General features: G+C 44.7%; 1 protein-coding gene across 6 annotated transcripts in view; it reads right to left on the minus strand.

Annotated features, from left to right (window-relative positions):
- Positions 1 to 20,739, minus strand: part of SORCS2 (sortilin related VPS10 domain containing receptor 2) — an 882,674-nt gene that overhangs the window by 183,440 nt on the left and 678,495 nt on the right. For all 6 annotated transcript variants that reach the window (XM_019526396.1, XM_019526393.1, XM_019526392.1 and 3 more), the window contains exon 8: positions 6,435 to 6,614. In XM_019526396.1, coding sequence (XP_019381941.1) covers positions 6,435 to 6,614 — 180 coding nt within the window. The remainder of the gene's footprint in view (positions 1 to 6,434; positions 6,615 to 20,739) is intronic.

The raw sequence follows: 20,739 nt of genomic DNA on the forward strand, positions 1-20,739 counted from the left end.
GGCATCAGGATTTAGCCAGGCAGCAGCAGGCCCCTTGCTGCCTAGGCTGACCAGCACCAAATTGCTCCTGGTCAGTATCTACATGTGCACTACTCCGTAGTAGCTAATGTGCTGTTAATCTAGTACAGGAGTGGGCAAAATGTGGGCCATGGGCCAGATGTAGCCCACCAGGCCATTCTATCTGGCCTGTGGGGGCCCTAAAAAATTTAGAAAAATAATATTTTTCTGCCCCTGGCTGCCTGACATGAGGCCCTCGATGGCTTGCCAAAACTCAGTAAGCAGCCCTCCATCCAAAATAATTGCCCGGTACCCTGATCTAGTACCTGTATTTCCTGGTACCAGCAAACATCCCACTAGCTTAATTTACTGTGCGGTAAGTCCTATGCACATGTAGACAGTGATGCTTTATTGCACATTAGGTTAATTTAATACACAGTATATAAAGCATCTCATGTAGACGTGCCTACTGACATGTAAAATGAAGGTCTGATTCTAACTGAGTTTGGATAACAGTCTTTACAGTACAGGTCAAAAAGAAAAACACTTTACTGATTTAAATACCATTCTCTAAATTCAGACCAATGAGTTATCTCTCTGTAATCTTCAGACATGCTTATGCTTAACACAATCTGAAGATTTATCACATCTCAGTATCTGAATGCAAGTTACTAGATCTTAGCATGATTAGAAATGTCTGCTTTTTACTGAAATTGCCCATGTCTGTATTCTATCATCCTTTTGATGTGAAATATTTAAGAGGATATTGTACTTTAATTCCAAATAACAGATATTAAAGGAGGTTTGGAAGAGAGGTATTCAGGCAGTTGGAAGGGAGACGAGACCTATTAACATGGTATAAATTAGGTATTCATTATTATTGCTGATGATTTGTCTTGAAGTGCTCTATAGGACTTACCCACAGCACACATACAAAAAGGATGGTCAAGTAGTGAGGGTGTTAGTTTAGCACTTGGGCTCAGTTCTTTGCCTGGCCAGAAACAATCTGCATGACTTGGGGTTAAGTCCATAAAAGGATTTAAGCACCAAATACCTTCCTAACTCCCAAACTGCAATGCCCACAGTGCTGCATCTGCTGCCATATAAAATTCCCAAGTTACTTAATTTTTACTAACAAAGATTTCCAGGTGTCAAAGGCCTGCTTCTGGGCATGCCCAAATTTCCTCAGTCTTGATAATGTCAAGCAGCTATTTTATTAACTCATAGCTAAGCCCTGTGAAGATTCACAAATCAACACTTTTTCTGTGTATGTTGCATGCAGGTCATAATCTGATGATGCTCTCTGGAGGATGCTTTTTATCCAAAAGCTCAGTGGATAAAGTGCTGGAGACCTGCTTTGAATTCCCATCTCTAGCTGACATGATTCAAAGCCTGCTCCTTCCTCTGAGGAGAGTGCCCAGACTACCACGCAATAGGCAGTACTGGGGTGTGACCACATGCAAATTTCAAACCTTCCTGGTGAAGTTGGTTAACTTTATATGGAATTATTAAATATTCTATGGACCAAAAATAAAGAGCACAAGTGTTTGGCCTAGCCTAGATGGCTCAAACACTTACCTAGATATGGGGAGACTCAGTTCCTGATCTGTTTAAATATCTGATCTAATGAAAATTTAATATAAACTATTTAAGCGGTCTTGGGAGCAGGGACTGGAATCCAAGTCTACCCCTTCATAGAGTGTCAAGCACTCTCTTGCTCACTCTCTCTCATCCAATGAATATTTAATTTATGCAAAATGCAACAGCTTCAAACAGGAGAGATTAATGGGTATGGGTTTCCACATCCACCTCATCAGAATCTGTTGCCTGGTGGTAGGGATGTCCCTTAAGGAGAGGGCAGGAAATATGCATCTGAATCCCTTCTGTAAAGGACAGCCATGAGTCCTGATCATCCACTTCCTAGCACTTCTGGTGCGTAAAAGACACTTCCTCTTCCTCTGGCCCCTACTAGTTTTTTAAAAGACTTAGAGAGCATCTACCCATGCTATACCACACTGAATGCATGGTGCACAGTTATTTTTAGCAGCTACTTTGCCGTAGCGGTGCGGTATAACAGGGGGGCATGTTGCTATGGAGCAGTAGCTGCTGGCCACATGTAGATGCCCTCAGATGCTATGTCACTGCACCACATTGCTATGACAACATATAGAAATGCCCTTAGGCACCAAAATCAGTGCGGGTTCCTGACTATAATCCACCATAATGCAAATCATAACGAGTACCAGGTAGCTCAGAACAAATGCCTAAGAGCCAGTTGGAGGGGAATTTAAGACACAGTTCTCTGTTGCACATGCAGTGACTACAAAATGGATGGCCCAGTAGCAAAGGTACCAGCCTAGAACCCAGGAGACTCAGATCCCATTCCCAGTTCTGTCACTGACATTCTGTGCAACTGTGAGTGACTCTTCCTTCCTCTATGGCACTAATGATAAGTGTGGTCCTTGTAGGTTCTACCAGATTACCAGTAATCTGTGATTCTCCAGCACCTTCTCTATCAACTTTATGCTATGGTGACAATGGGCTCGGAATAAACAGAGAACTGTAACAATACTCATAATTAACTGACTGAAGTCAATGCAACTAACTGAAATGATCAAGGACTAAATGTATGAATGGGGTTTGCCGTATGAACCCTAAAATAAGCAATAATTTGCATGATGTGCCTTCTATAAAATAAGGGCCCAGTTCTGTGGCCTTTCTTCATATGAGAAGTCCCTTTTATTTGAGGATTGGACCCTGAAACATTATCTCACCATTCTCTCTATTATTAGCTACATCAACAATGTGTCTGGTTCACTTTGACAGTATTTGGCACAATATATCAAGACGATACTGCCTTTGAACAGTCAACTCTTTCCTTTACTTTTCTCCTTTCATTTTTTTTAAAGCCTTTAGTTTAGAGGTTATTCCCTGTGCACATATGCAACAAGAGCAGAAAAGAGGTATGCTACAAAAAGGATAAAGTATATCAAGGAAAATGAATGCAGGCAGGTGAAAGCCTATGAAAGGTTTTAAAGCAGATGCACATGTAAAAGATTAAATGAGGCCACTGGAAGATAATCAAGACCAACAGTGAAAATTTGAAGCAGAATTATGCATTGGTTGAAAGAGAAATTCTTAATCCATGAGGATTGTCTCTATTTGGAGTTCAAGATTCCTTTTTCCTAAGATGAGACACTTTTATTGAAATGCCCTGGAAGAAATCCCAAACAAGAGAAAAAAACTGCATCCCAGAATATACTACCATCTTATTTTTATTAACTATTTTGTATACTGCAAATAAATCACCCCTAAAAATACTTTATTAGAAAATATTAGTGGTTCGTCACATTTTAGAAAAGATGACAAACATTAATTATACATTGCAAATTTTAAGCTTACTAAATTTAGGTAGGCATGCTTATTTTTGTTCAATGCAGATCTTCTCTGAAAACTGACTTTTTAAAACTGGCATTGCAGGGTTTCATGTTAGTTGTTGCTGAATCATTCCATATCAAATGCTCTTAGTTTATAATTAATTTTTCCCTAATGTAATCCTGATACTCAGTCTGGCATACAAATTAATCTAGGATATTTTCTTCCTGCACATTGGCCATAAAAACAGATTTCACAGGCTAGTTCTTCCCTTAGTGACTGCCACTTGTGCAGCTCCCTTAACTTTGACAAAAACTGACTGAAGCTTAGTAAATAATTCTGTAGATCACTAGTTATGAACTTCTTCTGGGTTTCCATTCAGGTGTAAGGGAAGAGCAGAGTGGATTTGCCTTCAAGTACCTCTCTGTGACCTCAAGTTTGAGAACATATCTCTTAGAGCAGTGGTTCTTAACCCATGGGTCATGACTCAAAAATGGGTCACAAGAATATATGAAAGTGTGGCGAACAAACTTTAAAAATGGATTCTCCTTTAAAGGAGTCAAATGTGGGGAAACCATGGCTTTTCCCTTGCAGGCTGGCAGAGATCCAGCCTGCAAGGGACTGCTTGGGGACCCCCATACCCCACAGAACCCCCCCTGCTCCATACACCCACCCCCCGCCCCACACTTTGGGGGGCTGGGGCTGGGGGACAGAGAGTCAGGAGTGAGGGGCACTGGGTCAAGACTGGCCAGATGGGTCTTGCTACAGAAAAGGTTGAGAACCACTGTCTTAGAGCATAGATCTGAAACCTATAGCAGAGGTTGGGGGGAATCAGCAGCACAATCCAGCTAGAGCAGCAGAGGGCCCTACCACCTGCCTTTCTCCATCTAGGCCCTACTCAGCATCTGCTACTTGCCAAGGTATGCAAACCTGGATTGCTAGCAGCAACCCATGGTAGCTAAAGATTTTCAGCTAGATGATGCAAGAGAAGGAAGCAATCTTAGTCTACTCCTTCTGAGTTACACTGATGCCCCATGACCATGCAAGGAACAATTCTTTTCGTTAAGTGGATCACTTTTTCCATAGGTTTTTTCTGACTTAAACCATGCTTTAAGGTAATCATGTTAAGCTACTATCCTCCTCAAATTGGAAGGGTGGTAGTTATGCCCTGTTCTTTGTCTCACTACAACCTGGTGGAATGAGCAGAGTTAAACAAACGTGGAGGCACTAAGAAACATTTTATGCATACCATCATTTCCCCCTTCCAATTACAGTATGTAAGAAAATAATTTTGACACTATACAGGTCACTATTCTGAGATTATTTTGCATGCATTACAAAGAAGTCTAGAGCATTCAGTAAAAGCCTATTTTAGAGTTACAGGAAGGCAGGTTATTGAATTCAAGTGTTTTCATCATTTTCCTGATCTCTGTCTCTGTCCCTCTGCTAAATTGCTGTTTTTCCTAGTATCTTTTTCTTTAGCCAAAGCTGCAATTTTAAAATTCAGGGCTGAGTAGTCTGTAAAGATAGCTTCTCACATAGTAGCTTCTCTAGGGACAGAATGCCTGTGGAAAGCAAGTGGATCTGTGGTCTGACTCAAATTTAATGTTGCTGGCTCTTTATCTGTCAAGGTTCACATCCATGACCTAGTACTAGGTTCAAATAATTGCCATTTATTTAGACTCTGTTGGCTGAAAGACTTCTAGATGAAAGAAACATAAATATTGAAAAAAAGTTCAATGAATTAATTTTCATAGTAAACTGATAATTATATTCCTTAACCCTTTAGAAATAAAAAAAAATTTACCAGCAGAAATGCTACCAAATTAAATATAAAAGCAAGCCACAAAGGGCATGTCTACATGTGCAATTAATTTGAATGAATAAACTCCAGTACATATGCGCCGGAGTTCATTGCTCCCAGGCACACTGTTCGAACATATGCTCAGGACTAAAGCATATTGAGCCAAGTTGCAGCAGTCCTGGCTGGAAGGGAGCCTGCAGGGGTAAGCCTGCCAGCCTGGGGCCACTCCAACCGGGCTCAATGTGCTATGGAGGATCTGGCTGGGGCATGAGAGTGCTCCAGTGCGGAGCTGGCTGGCAGGCCACCCCCGCACTGAAGCACCCTCATGCCCCAGCGAGCCCCATCACGGTCCACATGTGCACTGTTGCACTCTAAATAACCCCGCCATAGGATAGTATTTGTATTGACAAGTATTATCCTACTGTAGCGATTATTAGTTTACTGCACCGTAGTATGTGCTCATGTTTCGATGCTAAGACTTTACTGCAGAGCGAATTAGACAACTGCAGTCATCTCATGTAGACGTGCCCAAAGTGTCTCACTATCTCACCTAAAAGCAAAATATTGTTACCTAAGGTAATTACATAGCTTCTTATACTCCCACCTTCCATAATAAATTGTGCTAACTGGGTGTGTCTACATGTGATGCTACATTGCCATAGCAATGCACTACGGTGATATAGCATCAGCAAGCACAAACTGTGATGCTGCAGCTACATTAGTGTAGCAACACACTTCATAGTGTGTTGCTATGGTGACGTAGCAGCTAAAAATAGCCATGTGCTGCCGGCATGGCGCACTATGGGCTGCTATTGCTCCGTCATTTAGTACTTCCAAAAGTACCTCCAAAAGTACTAAATGATGGCACAGTAACAACAGCACCATGGGGGCATGTTTAGACATGCCCACCTAGACTTACAGTTTCATTTTTCAAGATCGGAAAGCAAACTATAGCTTGCTATTTGCGGGGGGAAATAAAACATACCAATTTTATATTCCAAATCCTTGGAATCTCCTAGCAAGAATATTAAATACTTAAAAAACAACTAACAAGTTAGGAAGAAAAGAGAGAGGAAGAATTTATAATACAGTAGTAACAACTTTCTACTTCCTTCTTGCCACTCAACGACACTAGGGAGAACATTATAAACATAAAATTAAGAGTATTCAGTATTACAATCACTGGTCAGAAGAGAGGAAAGGGAAGAGACAGAAAACAACAAAAGTCTAATATCTATATGGTGCCTTGGTGCCTTACCTCCAAAATATCTATCAGGACATTCTCTTCTGGCTGTTTAGTGCTCCTGACATTCTCTAGTAAAATAGAGTAGTACACACCCTGTGGATCAGACTGGTATAAGTTATAGGTGTCTGTCTGGTACCATTCCTGAACAGCCACAAACACTTGGTTCTCATCAGTACTGATAATCTGTAAATCCTGTAGAAAAAAAAGATATGAAATGATGCACAGTTTCATCAAGAGTGTAAGTGACAAATTAGTCATGAATGGCAAGTGTCAAATTAAATTTATGTGATACCTAATTGCAATTTCTCTCAGTCTAGGTATTAAGGAATTTACTGCAACCTGCTACTCTAGATTTCTGATAATGGGGTATCAAACCTTTCAGCTCTAAGTCACCCTTGACAATGCAGACCAGGTAAGTAGAGATCAAATTTGCTAATATCTGAGAGCTGTGCTTACTTTCTTACGGTAAAATGGGTGGTAGAGCATGGGGAGGAGAATTATTCAATTCCCAGCTGAGAGCTATCAACATCCCAAAACTGTTGTCACCACTGCCACTTGAAAGAGAAAGGCCAAAGACTGAACAGGCAAAAATGTGAATTAGTCTCCCAGAATTTAGATTAGAGCATAAGAAACCCCTCTATAATCAAACCGACCATGGAGGACAGAAATGCAGTCCAAAATGAGCCAGAGTAGGTGTGTCTACATGTGGGTAATTAATACACATTAGCCCAATTTAAGCTGCATTAAGGGCATGCATCTACATGTATGCGCCCTTAATGCACCTTAAAAATGGTGATTTTTGGCTAATCCAGCCTAAATGATATATCTGCATAAAGCAAGTACCATATTTAGGTGCGATAAGGTAAGCACATTAACACACATGTAGATGCATCAATGCACATTAACACAGGACCCTCAGTGCCATGTCTGCTGAGATACTAGAGGGCTGGTCAGAGCTGAGCTCCAGAGATCCTGGCTGGTCACCTTTCCTGCTCCAGGGCTCAGCTGCTTTCTGGCAGCCCCTACCTCCAGGCTATAAAAGCCTCCAGCCATTTTGTGCCTTGGGACACATACACCAGGAGCTTGGACAAGCCTATTGGTGTGCTCAGGAGTCCACCAGGCCCCATGTGCCACCCTCAGCAGGACCCTGGCAGCTTATGCCTGTCCTATCCCCTAGCTGGAGCTGCTCCTTGGCCACAGGAGGGTATTGCAAATGGTTACAGACTGCTGCGTCCCTTGCCCAGCCCTGAGATTCCTCCTAGGTCTGCTGGCCCTGCTCTCTATGGCAGCAGGGCCAGCACCTGCTTCCTGCTCCTGCCCACCCCCAGCTCTGTCTCTTTGCAGGTACTGTGGTGAAGTGCCTCTGCTATGTGTCTCCCCATCCCTGGCCATGCCCCTGTCCTGGGTGCTGCTGGCAGTCCTCCTGGGCCAGCATTGCAGGGACAGCTGCACAAGGGCCCAGGTAGCCAGCATGGGGAGCATGTCCAGCACATCATCCCTGTTGAGGCCTGGCCCCACCCACATGCCCATGCCCATACCTCACAGCACTCTAGGGAGGGGCCAACATTCAGAGGCATTTTGCACAGGGGGGGATGCTTGAATGCCCACATTTTTTAGGCCATTTCAGCTGGGGTACTTGCATGAGGCTACTCCCAGATGGTGCAGCAATGCTGCGTGAAGGCCAAGGTCTTGTGGTCACAGTGGGTAGCCATGACCAAGTTCAATCATCAGCCCAGTCCTGCTGGTAAGACTATGCCCTTCATAGGGACCTGACCCATATTTTGGCAACCTGGGAGACAGGCCACAACCCTGCAAGTGTCACCCACAGGAGCAGCCTGTCCTTGCCTCTATCCTGCCCTGATACCTCCAGTGACATGTCACTGGAAGAAGTGAACTTGGACCTTGATTGCCATGCTTTGCCCACCTCCCTGGCTGCTGCATCCACTGGCAGCTCAGGGAGCCCTGGCCAGCAGCTGCCGTGCCCTCAGCTCAGCCCCACACCACACCATAAGGAACAGCCAGCCAGCTCCTGCCTGGTGGAAGTCCTGGCTGGGTGCTAGCCTGCTGCTCACCGCAGGCCATGGACACAGCTGGACACCATTGCTGATAGAGACCCCCATGCCAAGCCACCATCATTGCCAGCCCTGGACACACGGTAAGCCCTGCACCGGGGGAGGGCCCTCCTAGTCCCTGGTCCTGCCCCTGCCCCCACAACCTTCCTGGCCTTGCCACACTCTCCTGGCCCCAGGTTCCCACCCCCACAGCACACAGAGAGGCAGGACAGTTCAAAACTTTATTGAGCAGTCTGTGTCCCCACAGCTGTACAAGCACAAGACTATCATGTCAAGGAAGGCATTAATGCCGGCAGTGATGTCCTCCTCAGAAGCAGGGGTGAGGGAAGTGTAGTGCTATGACAGGTAGTCCTCCAGGTGGTGGTGGAGGTTGTCCCCCATGCCATTGTAGCTCAGGGTCCTGAGCCAGAAGTGCAGGTTTGCCTGGGGCTCCAGCAGGGTCATCAGCAGCAGGGCATAGTGATTTGGGTAGCCCTTTGCCTGCACAAACAGCCGATAATGCACTGCCTGGGGCAAACCAGGGGCATTCTTGGGGCATAGCAGCACCGGGAGGGTGGGGATAGTCCCAGGGCACCTCCCCAGAGAGGCCCCCTGTAGGGAAGGTGGGGGCAAGGCCAGCCTCTCACCACAGTTGTCCAGGAGCCCCATGTACCCCAAAGCCCTAGGCAGCAGTGCACCAGAGTTATTGGCCACCAGGGAGAGGGAGTGGAGAGTGGGGTCTGGTGCTACCAGCAGCCTGGCCTGAACTGCCCTGTGAAGGGAGCAGGGGAGGCAGACTGCAGCTGGGCAGTGAGGGTCCCGATGTAGAGTATCTTATCTGTGCAATGTTGCAAACTTGCACAAAGCCTTCTGTCTCTTGCCTCTGAGGGGTCAACATCTGTATGCAGCGGAGAGACTACAGGGCTCTGTGGGAGTGCTGTAGCAGGGTCACTGCCACCAGCTGCTGGAGCTGCTTAGATGTGCTGTCTGCACAAGTGGTGCACCAGGGACTAGATCCAACTGCTCCAGCGGCTGGTAGAAGCAGTTGAGAACTGGGTAGTGCAGAAGCAGGGATGGCAGCAGGTTCGGCAGGTGCAGGAGATGGCCTGGTGGGATGAGGACATCACTCAGGAGACCGCCTGAGAGGAGGCACGGGGCCAGCCATAGCAGGTGCACTGGGCCCAGCTGGAGGCCCAGGAGCAGTGTTGTGTGGAGCTGCTCCAGCAGCAGCTGGCCAGGCAGGGCCCTGGGTCCTGCCTGCTGCTCCACAGCAGGCACCTGCCCCTTGCCCTCAGGAGCCCCTGGCATTTGAACAGGTGTGGCAGGAGCAGAGTACGCATATGCTACCTGTGTCTGTGCCACACTGTGCTCTGACACAGAAAGTGTCAGGGTGTGCTTTCAAGATGGCTGCTGGGTGCTGGCAGCTGAGCCTGACTTCAACATGGCTTGCAAGTGCTGGCAGCTGTGCCTGGAGGCTTGAGCTCCCCCCAGTGGCCACCGGGTTTCATGGCAGGGCTGCACTGACCTGGGACTAAATGCAGTCCCAATTCCACCATGTGTAGACACCTGCCAAAAAACACTTAATGTGTATTAGCTTAATGTGCATCAAATTTAAGCCTGCTTAAATTCATGTGTAGACGTGCCCAGTAAAAGGAACAAATTCTTTGGGATGGGGTCAATGTCCTTCCATTAGTTTACAAAGCACTTATTACAGAAGGATCAGATCCTGCCTGGGCCCTCTGACTATTATTCTAATATGTGTATACACATACACACCCATATATAGATTTATTTTATTGTCATATACACAACAACATGAGATTCAATGTCCCAAATTCATTATTCCAATATTTTGTGTTTGCAACACCATCCTTCCTGGTTTTCCTGGTTGCTGCTTTCAATTTTTTCATGCAAAATGAAGGCTAGTTCACCAGGAGAAAATAGCTCAGCAAGCAAATATTCAATTGGAAGAAGAAACCAGGAAGTAGCAACACTGAAATAGACAGTGATAATAGAATGAAAATGGAACCTAAGTTTAAAATAGGATATAGCAGCAAAAAATGGTGACTGTCATTTTGGGCTCCTTGGAAAGGGACATCAGGCCAGGGGATAAAAAGTGTATTATCTCTCCTTATACAACTTTGTTGTGAACCACTGCATTCAGTTCTGGTGTTGTTATTATTGGAAAGGTACTGACAAACTAGAAATTCAAAAAAGAGCTCACAAAAATGATTAGGTAGCAGGAGGGAACATAAAAGGAAATATGTAAAAAAAAAACCCAAACAAAAACAAACACTCTTCCTTATGCTTCCACTTCTTTACATAGAATTAGCTCGATTAGGCATGGCAGAGGAGGAGACAAGGCTGTGAATATCTTACGCTGCATGACCAGTATCACTTTGTAAGATATCTTTTGATATGCCTACAAAATTAAGATAACACGATATTAACCTACAAGAAAAACTAGATGAAAAGCATTTTTGTAGTTAAAAGGTGGTTATTGAAATGCTTCACTGAATCAAACTCACTACTCTACATTATTTTTAAAATCTCTGCCATCTAATAATGCAAATTAACCTGTGAGAAAGTCTTCTATAAATTTTCTTATTAACTTGTGATTTCAGTGCCATTCCCCAAAACCTGGCAGGAAAAATTATGTACTGAAGTAAAAGTAGATTTTGCTTTGAATCCTATTAATGTGTCTTTCTGTTGCGTGGTTCAGAAATCACTCAAAGCAAAGGCATTTGATAGAACACTGCTCCATTTAGGGTGCATACAAATGGCTGCACCCTGTCTACAGTCACCCACCTTAAAGTAAGCCATATGATCATACACCAGAAGCAGCATTTACAGATGTTTGCCAGTGCCAGGAGCCACAAGAGAAACCTGAAGTAAATAACTCAGGGTGGAAAAGGATTGGGTAGGATCAGGAGAGGAAGCTGCTGGTGGGTATGGGGAGAGGCACTGGGAAGGATTGTGGGGGCTGGTGGGTCCACAGGCCGTGGGGGATTGTCCATCTGGGAATGGGGGGGAAGTGACTAAACATATCTCAGTCAGGGTCTGAGGTAGGAAGAGCATCGCCCTGAGATTAGGGTGAATGGTTGGGCTTTCCCAGCTCCAAACCCATGCAGATATTCATAGGTGACTTGTAAGGGGTGCACGGCCTCCCCCCACCCCGACGGAGCTAGTCCCCCCCCCCCCGCAACAGCCGGGCCCGATGCTGTCAGTAGGGCTGGTTCCCCCTCTGCCATTAGCAGCTTCTACGGGTGCCCCCCCAGATTCAGGAGGCACCAGTCACTCATGCAGATATTTGCTACTCAGGTGAATCCAATTGCAGCTCCTTGAATGCTGCATAAATGGGCAGTTAGATCTATCTAAATCTTTCCTTTGTGTGCTACCTCAAATTACTGGCACTACTCATCAAGTTAATAAGGGAGTCACAGGCTGGTAGTCAACTGTAATCCATGACTAACATATTTGTCTGTCTGAAACAGCCTAAGAATAGCTACCTTACCTAGCAAATAAATGAGGATGGAGCTGAAAGGAAGCCACTAGCAATGTTAAATAGTTTTGATCAATGAGAAGTTCTAAACATCCCTTGAGGTGTTGTCACAACTATTAACAGCCCTTCAGCAGAATTATCAATTTTATTATTATGTTAAAACAGTTGTACAAGGCCGTAAATGCAGGCAATGCTCAGTCTACAGAAAACAGATAACACTCTTTTCTTCAAGTTCTTAGATTTTAAATAAAATGTGACAAAGCAACTCTAGGATGACATGTAAGAAAACATAGCAAAAAAGAGTGCCTTTTGGCACTACTGCAGTTGACAATATATAGAACTGGCCATCTAAAGAGGTAGCTTTTAAGGAAAGACTTAGAGATGTAGGGCAGTTGACCAGGGGCCTGCTGAAAGGCAGGGTGGCCAGACTAGAAGAATTCATAGTACTGTATTTACACCAAATCTAAGTCGACCCTGAATTTAAGATGCCCTGCCCCCCAATTACATTCTATATATGGGAATTTTATAAATGTGTTATCATTCTCCAGGTATAGAAATATAATTGTTGGAGGGTTGGCTTAAATTCCCACCCCCCACTATAGTAGGGAAAGCAGCAGCCAGGGAGGTAACATAGCCCCCTTGCCCTCTGCCCCCATCACTTCTTCTCCTTGCAGCCTTCCTGCCCTGCCAGCACTGGCAACCCCCACCCCCCGCTCCCCACAGCCTCTGCCCTACCCCTCCCACTCCCCATAATCTCTGCCCTTTCCCCCATTTCCCCAGTTTCTGCCTGTCCTTTCTCTTACTCTCAGATGCTGTTGGGTTCTGCTCCCTGGAGCACAACACATGGAAGAGCAGCCCCTGCCGGCCCTGTCACAGTGTCAGAGCTGTTGACTGGCCAAGCAGGGACCATGCAGCAGTTCTGGTGCTGCTGATTGGCTGGGCAGGGGGCAGAGTTTCCATGTGATCTGCGCCTGGGAGGGAATCTAGCCCAAGCCAGAGCTGAGCAGTTTCTGACAGTAAAGGGAGGAAGAGGAGGGGGGTAGAAGCTGCAGAGGGCAAGCAGACGGGGGTAGGCAAGCAGTTTCTAGGGGTCTGACTCTGGCCTCAACCCAGGCTTAGGGCCAGAGTAAGGGCCACAGCAGCCACCTGCTCCCTCCTGCTTTGTATACAAATCTAAGATGAGGGGTCTTTCCCCGCCATGCTGACTAGGGAGCGGAAAACCCTCACCTTAGAATTGAGTAAATACAGTAATAACTTATTTTTGTTAGCTCTTCTCTGCTATATTGAAAACAAGCTACATCTACTCATCATGTTCGCTTCCTTGGGCAGGAATTGAGGTACTGGTATTTATCAAACCTGTCCTCCACCCTTCTGAGGCGGGGGGTTTCCATTAAAAGTCTCCATTTTCACACTCCCATCTTTCAGTCAGGCTTACCGTTATCCTTTTAGCAGTGACTGTTTCAGTTTATTTTGTCAAGCAGTAACAGCCCTGTGTTTGATTACCTTCCCTTCAACAGTCTTGCAGAATAGTACCTGCCTAAATATTTGGGTCTGGAAAATTTACCTGAAATAAGGAAAGCTGCAAGTTTCACAGCTGACTAAAACTTTGTTTAAACTGAACAGAACGTGGATGGTGCAATTCAAGCCAAAATAAAGTTAAAAACATGTTCCCTACTTGCAAAGTTTGATCTATGTGACAGAAATGGCAATTAAGAAAAAGAGCTTGACGCATGCAATTTTGTGAGATGTTAAGCACTCTCCATTCCAGTGGGCGACAATGTCTGGCCGTGTTCAGACCGCTGCAGCCATGGGTCTGTGCTCTGAACAGATCTCATCCTTGCTCTGCCCACCCAAGTTCAAAGGAGCGCTCTAAATCCAGCTGCCCTGGCCTTGTCCTCAGTGGCTACTCTCAGGCCTATCGGAGACTAGCCTGTAGCAGCGGTTTAGACAAATCCAGAGAAGACATTTTGCACTTTGCAAAACTGGGCCATTATCAAAGTTTGCTAAGCAAGATATATCCTGTAAGTTAAAAAAGGGGTTAACCAGTAAAATAGAATGGGAAGAGAAAAATATCTTGATGTAGAGGAAACAATTTGTGCTGCTGTATCTAAATTATGCCCATAGACATACTACCTCAGGCTGTGATCTCAGCAGATCCTATAAGCAATGCATTCATTTCTTGATTACTTCATGCTTGGCCTATTGTAATAGCCTTCATGCTGTTGCATAAATTGCTAATTTTGTCCCCTGGAGGCTAGTCCAATTCACGTCAAGAAGAGAGTCACACTTTCAGGCTGGGTCCAACTCTATTTTATTGCTTGCAAGCAGGCCGACAGAGGAGCTTGTTGCTCAGATCAGTGTCGACCCTAAACAAAGAGCGTGTGCGGCTTTTATTGAGCTAGCATTTTTTTCAGTTGACGTGTTACATTTTGATTGGTCATTACAAAACAAAACCTGAGCAACCTATAAGACATGCGTAGTGGGCTATCCTGTACCATGTGGGTGGAAAATTACAGAATGCAGGGGTTGACACTAAAACAAGGAACAAAGAAACATAGAGAAAAGTATCTATTTTTGCTACAATGCCAGACTCTTTTTCCCCATCCCTACTTTCTTCAGGCTGTTCAAAGTCATGCTGTTTGCTTAATTTTTCCAGCAATCTTGCTAATCATTCATTACTTATTCAATTGCATTAGTACATAACCCTTTAGCTAATTTGAAAGATCTTAAAGACTTAGAATACTCTCTAGTGTCACAAACCAGCTTTTGTGTCTTCTCCAGTAACATTTTACACTCTTAAAATAATTGATCGCTGTTTCTTTGTTTTCCTAATTCAAATGAAGGCATTTCTGCCCCCATGAAGAATTCTGTAGTTAAAATAATCTTCCGTGCTTGCCACTCCGACCAGGGCATCCCCTCTAACAGTGATTTCTCCATTGCATTCCCATCTCACTCACCTTTCAGCTCATACCATGTTTGGTCCAGCTATTCATCCTGCCTTCCTCCTCCTCCCTATGATCTGTCTCCCTTTATTATCCTCATGCAAATTTCCATGTTGCCTCTCCTGCCAGAAATACTCCCAGTCTCACTGCAACGATTATCTGGATCTCTTCTCTACATCTCTCTCTCTCTCTACATTACTTCTACCAAACTCAACAATGGTAATAATCTGCAGCTGGAAAGTCAGCCATTAAAAGTGTGATGCTTCCAAGAGGTAAGGGTATTTGTGATATCTTTTACTAGACCAACCATACAAGACCATTCAAAAGAGGGAAGGTTCAGTAAAATACCAAGAGGCTGGCCGATATAAAAGTTAGACTGTAATGAGGTCATTCTGGTCAGCTAGAATATTTTGTGTCTTCTTGTTCTTTGGGATTTTTTTTCTTTATAGTTTCTAATCTATCAGAGCTAGCCACTAGCCAATTTGTTTCGGAGCTTCCATTTCTATTCAGATTCAGTGTTTTGGGTGCCAAAACGGCCCGAAACACCTAAAAAATGAAACGGCTGCCAAAATTTCACACAACCCTAGTAATTACCATGCCCCAGCAGACTTGATTAATTGAGTCTTCTCCAACTCACTGTAATTACAGCATGTGGTAGCAGCTTTGCTGCTCATGTATAAGCATTCCTCATGTCCACATTGAAAATCCACTGGATCGCTGAAGGGTTAGGACTAGTGAATTTTATTGCAGGGTAGGAATATAATAGCAAAACACCTCAGTGATAATGACAATAAAGTGCTGCAAAATGCATTAAGCCAAAAACTGTGAAATAGCTCAACAGGTTTCATCAAAAATGCAGATTTCCTCTGTTTTGAAATATTCCACTGGGGTTGAAAAATATTACATATACTTAAAATGGAGCATATTATGGGCAAAAGGTTGTGGAACTGAGGGTCAACTGGGCTCTTTAACCCTAGTCAGCAGCCAGTCTAGCCCTAAACAGATTATCTCCTGCTCCGGCAGCTCCAGCAGCTAAGCTGGTTGCAAACATACTAGCACCATCCTCTCCTTTGGATTAAATTAGCAAGACCAAGAGGGGGGCACAGGTGTGTGGGCAACTCAGGGTGCTAACAGAAGTTGCAGAATGGCACCTCGATCACATTGTAACTTTCTGTGCTTTACACAAAGCGGTTAAAGTTACAGTGTCATGAAACTAACAGACGTTCGACATTTGATGGTGGGGGCTGGATACCTCCATGCACTAGCCAAGGCCAGGACATAGGGGTGCTCTAGCCTTCTGTGGAAGCTGACCAGCCCAGTTGCAACCCAGCTTCTCCCCTTCCCTCACCTGCTGGGAAACAGCCACCTAGCAGGAAAGAGCTGGCCAGCACTCATTCCCTCGTGAGGGGAGGAGGGGCAGTGTGAGGGAAACTCAGGAACTGTGCTGGAGGGGACCCTCTCCCACCTCCCCACATGGGCAATGAATGCTGGCTTTCTGGTTTGGCTCCTTCCAGGTGGGTGGGGAGCATATGTGCTCTCCTCCTCCCTCCTTCACTGCACAGGGAGGAGACTCTCTGCTTCCTCCCTATGTCAGACCAGGGACATGGCATTTAACCCTCACAGGGAATTATACAGAAGTTGCCTAAGGCCCTTTACTTTAGAGCATCTTCATTTACTACCCAATTTTACAAGGGTTAATTTTTTGCATGATCAGACATTTTAAAAGCGTTCTGCAGCCATGTACATGTGTTATCACATGGCTGCAGAGGGCTTTCAGGAGCCAGATCATGCAAAGAATGTAACTTGGTCTGCACCCTCCATGCCTCTATGTACATTGCCTAGGCTCTTGTGCCCTAGAAAGGTCACTCCAGCTTCACTTTATCTTTCAAGTAAGGATTCAACATAGGTGTTAAGAGTTACAAGATTCAGCAGTTAAGAGTTTTAAGTCCAGCTCATTTGAAGAGAGGGACGATACGGGTTGCCTCTGCTGGTGGGAGACATTATTGTATCTCACTGATCAGCTATCACCCACCTAAAGCTGAGCAGCCCCCAGACAGTAAGGTGCTGATCCACCATGGTCAGCCTGCTCTAATAGGTGCTTGGAGCCAAAACTCAAAAAGCAGATTGCATTATTGCACCAGAGAAAAAGAAAAAGAGAAAATCCATATCCTGTATTTCAACATGGAATATAAGGACCATGTATACTGACCTGACTGACAACCTTGTGAATATTTCTGATGCTCATATGACAGCAGTGACAGATATGGAATTAAACAAGTTGAATGCTGACACTGCAGCACGGCAAGAAACATGCCTGGCTTTGGATAGCTTCTTAAGAGAAAAATACTACACATTCTTCTGGCAAGGGAAAGCTCATTGCTCATAAACTACAATGTTAAATCACAAGAAGAATGCCTCAGATGGAACTCTGAAGGAACTGAGGCTGTCCAACAAACCTCACAATGCTGCACCAATGAATATGTGCTGCGACTGTGCAAGGAAATTCAATCCACATTTGACACTGGTAGCTTTAGAGGCATGTATGGTGGAATCAAGAAGGCAATAGGTCCAGCTGAAAAGAAGTCAGTTACATTAAAGACAGCATCAGGAGACATCGTAACAGATCAAAAGAAACAGATGGAAAGATGGGCAAAACACTATCTTGAACTCTATTCAAGGGAAAACGATGTCACTGACAACGCCCTTAATTTTATTGAGAGTCTATCTGTCCTTGAACAACTCAATGATATTCTAATTGTTGAGGATCTAATTAAGGCCATAGAGAATCTGGCCATTGATATGACACCTGGAAGAGATCGCATTCCTGCAGAAGTGATCAAGTGCAGGAAACCTATGCTTTTCCACCACTTATACCATCTTCTTATTCACTGCTGGGCAGTAGGGATAGCTCCACGAGATATGCGAGATGCCACTCTGTACAAGAATAAAGGTGACCACAGTTACTGGAACAACTATCATAGCATTTCATTACTAAGTATTGTTGGAAAGATCATCACTCAGGTGGCGCTCAGAAGACTTCAGGTCCTTGCTGATTGTATTTACCCTAAGTCAGAGCTAGCAGAGCCACCATAGATATGAATTTTTCACTTCTACAAATCCAAAAAATATGTAAGGAACAAAGGAGACCCCTCTACATTGTGTTCATTGACCTAAGGCCTTCGACCTTTTCATCAGAAAAGACCTCTTCCAATTATTGGAAAAAGATTTGACAGCCCACCATAACTCATCAGCATAATCTGCTCTTTCCATGACGGAACATGGGGAACAGTCATCTAGGATGGATCGACATCTGAGACTTCTCAGATTTGGAGTGGTGGGATTTTCTTTTCTCTTATTCTGGGATATGCTTTTAGGACTGCCACCAAAGGAATTTATATATGTACATACTCAGATGGTCACATTCTATGTGGGCTATCAGTGCAGCAGCATCAGCAAATAGCAGTTGACAAATCAAAACTTTCTACATAATAGTTTTTACTTTAAAGCATGGGAGGTTGAATAATTTAAAGCATGTGAGGTTGAACATCCATTCTCTTCTTAGCCAGCATCAGCTTCAACTGTTTGGTTATAGGCAGAAAAGGGATGATGCCTGTATACCTAAGAATGTCTTGTATGGACAACTCTTTATGGGAAGAAGACCACGTGTGCCCTTATTTCCAGTTCAAAGATGTTTGCAAGACAGATATGAAAACAATGAACATCAAGCCAAATGACTGGCAGAAAACTGCTGAGGCTCAAAGTGCTTGGAAACTGTCTATTAAGTATGGAATGAATGCTTTTGAAGAAAGGCAAGTCCAACTTGCAAAAGAAAGAAGAAACCTCAGGGAGAGCCCCACACTGCATTCATGATTATTTGATATGAACTTCAAATGTGGTAAGTGCAGAAAAGATTGTAACACAAGAACTGGGCTCTACAGCCACACTCGCAGATGCTCAGTGAGCTGACTCCTCACTCAGCACAATTCTATTGTCTTGTTAGACAGAGAAATGCCTAGCTACCTACTACCTAATACTACCAACAGCCATCTTTTGAAATGGCAGGAGCTTTCCTTCTTTAAGCACAGACATTGTAACTTCTTTCAGCTAGACAATTCTGTGGTGTTACTCTTTGCTGTACAGAGAATAACATTTGCAGACAGAAATGTGAATTTCATCTTGATAGGGTCCCTTTAATCTTGCACACTCACTGAGCTGATCAGAATTAAAGTGCTGAGGCTGAATGATGCAAAACAAAATCTTCCAAGTGATCAGAGACTTTTCATAGACAAAAAACCTGATGTGATTAAACAAGGAATCCAGCAAACTTTGCAGGTATGTAGTTATGTCACTCCTGTTCCCTCATGGTGACTTCCAAGCTGGATTGCTTTTCCTATATCTGACAGTACTGGCAGATAAGCACATCACTCAAATTATATGGAAGAGAGCTCAAAGCAAAACTGGCAGTGGTTGCATTTACATCCAATAGGCTCAGTCCTGTAAAGGGAAGCACACCATCACCATTCTATTCAGTACTTGGCAGGAAGTTGGTAAGGTCTGACTGGATCCAGTCCATTAAATATGGTGAGAGTGAATAGGTGTGCACCATAATTAAACTACAGAATGCTTACATCCATGGAATGGGGAACAGACACCAGGAACTTTACCAGTCTTCTGCAGTAAAGATCTAATCTCTACAATTTCCTGACAAATGTCCATCATCTACTAACTTTTTACTTTCTGCCTACATTAAAATACTGAAGTGACCCAGCTGAAGCATTACCAATGTTTTCTTCTTTCAGTGCTAGTGAAGTAATTGACTGCTGGCATTCATAGACTGGTGGAGTTAAGGTATAAGCAATATTGGACCATTTTCACTACTGTTAAATATGACCTTCCAGGAGACTATGGCTGGGTCCACACAAACAAGGGCATGCCTTTTCAGCTGCGCAAATAGTAGTGGCACAAATCTGTGCCACTAGTTTGTGTTGCAGTGCCCTCCCCTGCCTGTGTGCTTTGCAGTGGGACACAGTGTCCCACTGCTCCATGTGCTGCAGGGCAAAGGCTGGCTGGGGCACAGGGTGCCTCAGCAGGGCCTAGCCATCCCACGTGCTGAGGCATCCTGTGCCTTGGCCAGCCAGGGAGCAGAACATGGATATGAGGGAGCAGGAAGCACAGGGCTGCCTGACCCCCGCCATCTCCACATGCTGTGAAGCCCCTGCACTGAGGCACACTGTGTCCCAGCCAGCTGCTCCCTGCCTGGCTGGGGTGCAGTGTGCCTCAAGGCGGGGGAGCAGGCATCCTTGGGCTGTCTGTTCCCTTGTCTGCATGTACCTTAGTGTGGAGGCTCCACTGCAGAGCCCCTGCGCTGAGGTACGTGGAGCTCCCACATTGAAGCACACTGCACCCCAGCCACCCACAGAGCAGCTGGCTGGGGTGCCGTGGGCCTCAAGATGGGGCAGCAGGTCTGCTGCCCTGTCTCTGTATTTGTCCTGGGGTCTGCTACTTTGGCATGATTTACGCTGGCTTTTTTTTCTGGGCGGGTTTTATTTGCTGCAAGGAAATCCTGGTAACAAATTTTGCTGCGGTGCTGTTAATTTGTAGTGCCAGGCACTGATTAATGTGCAACTTGTGCAGTTTGTGGCACTGCAAAGAGGCTTGCATTGCCACAAACCACACGTGCCTGCACATCTGGATCTAGCCTATATGACCCATTAGAAACATAATACAGAAACCAAAGTGGGAGTATGGATTTTTTGATTTAGCTTTATGATATGCATTTTCAGTAACTGACACATCAACTATAATAAAATTAGCATTTTATA

The sequence above is a fragment of the Gavialis gangeticus genome, unplaced genomic scaffold (genome assembly GCF_001723915.1).
Source record: "Gavialis gangeticus isolate Ggan-Ray unplaced genomic scaffold, GavGan_comp1, whole genome shotgun sequence".
NCBI lineage: Eukaryota > Metazoa > Chordata > Crocodylia > Gavialidae > Gavialis > Gavialis gangeticus.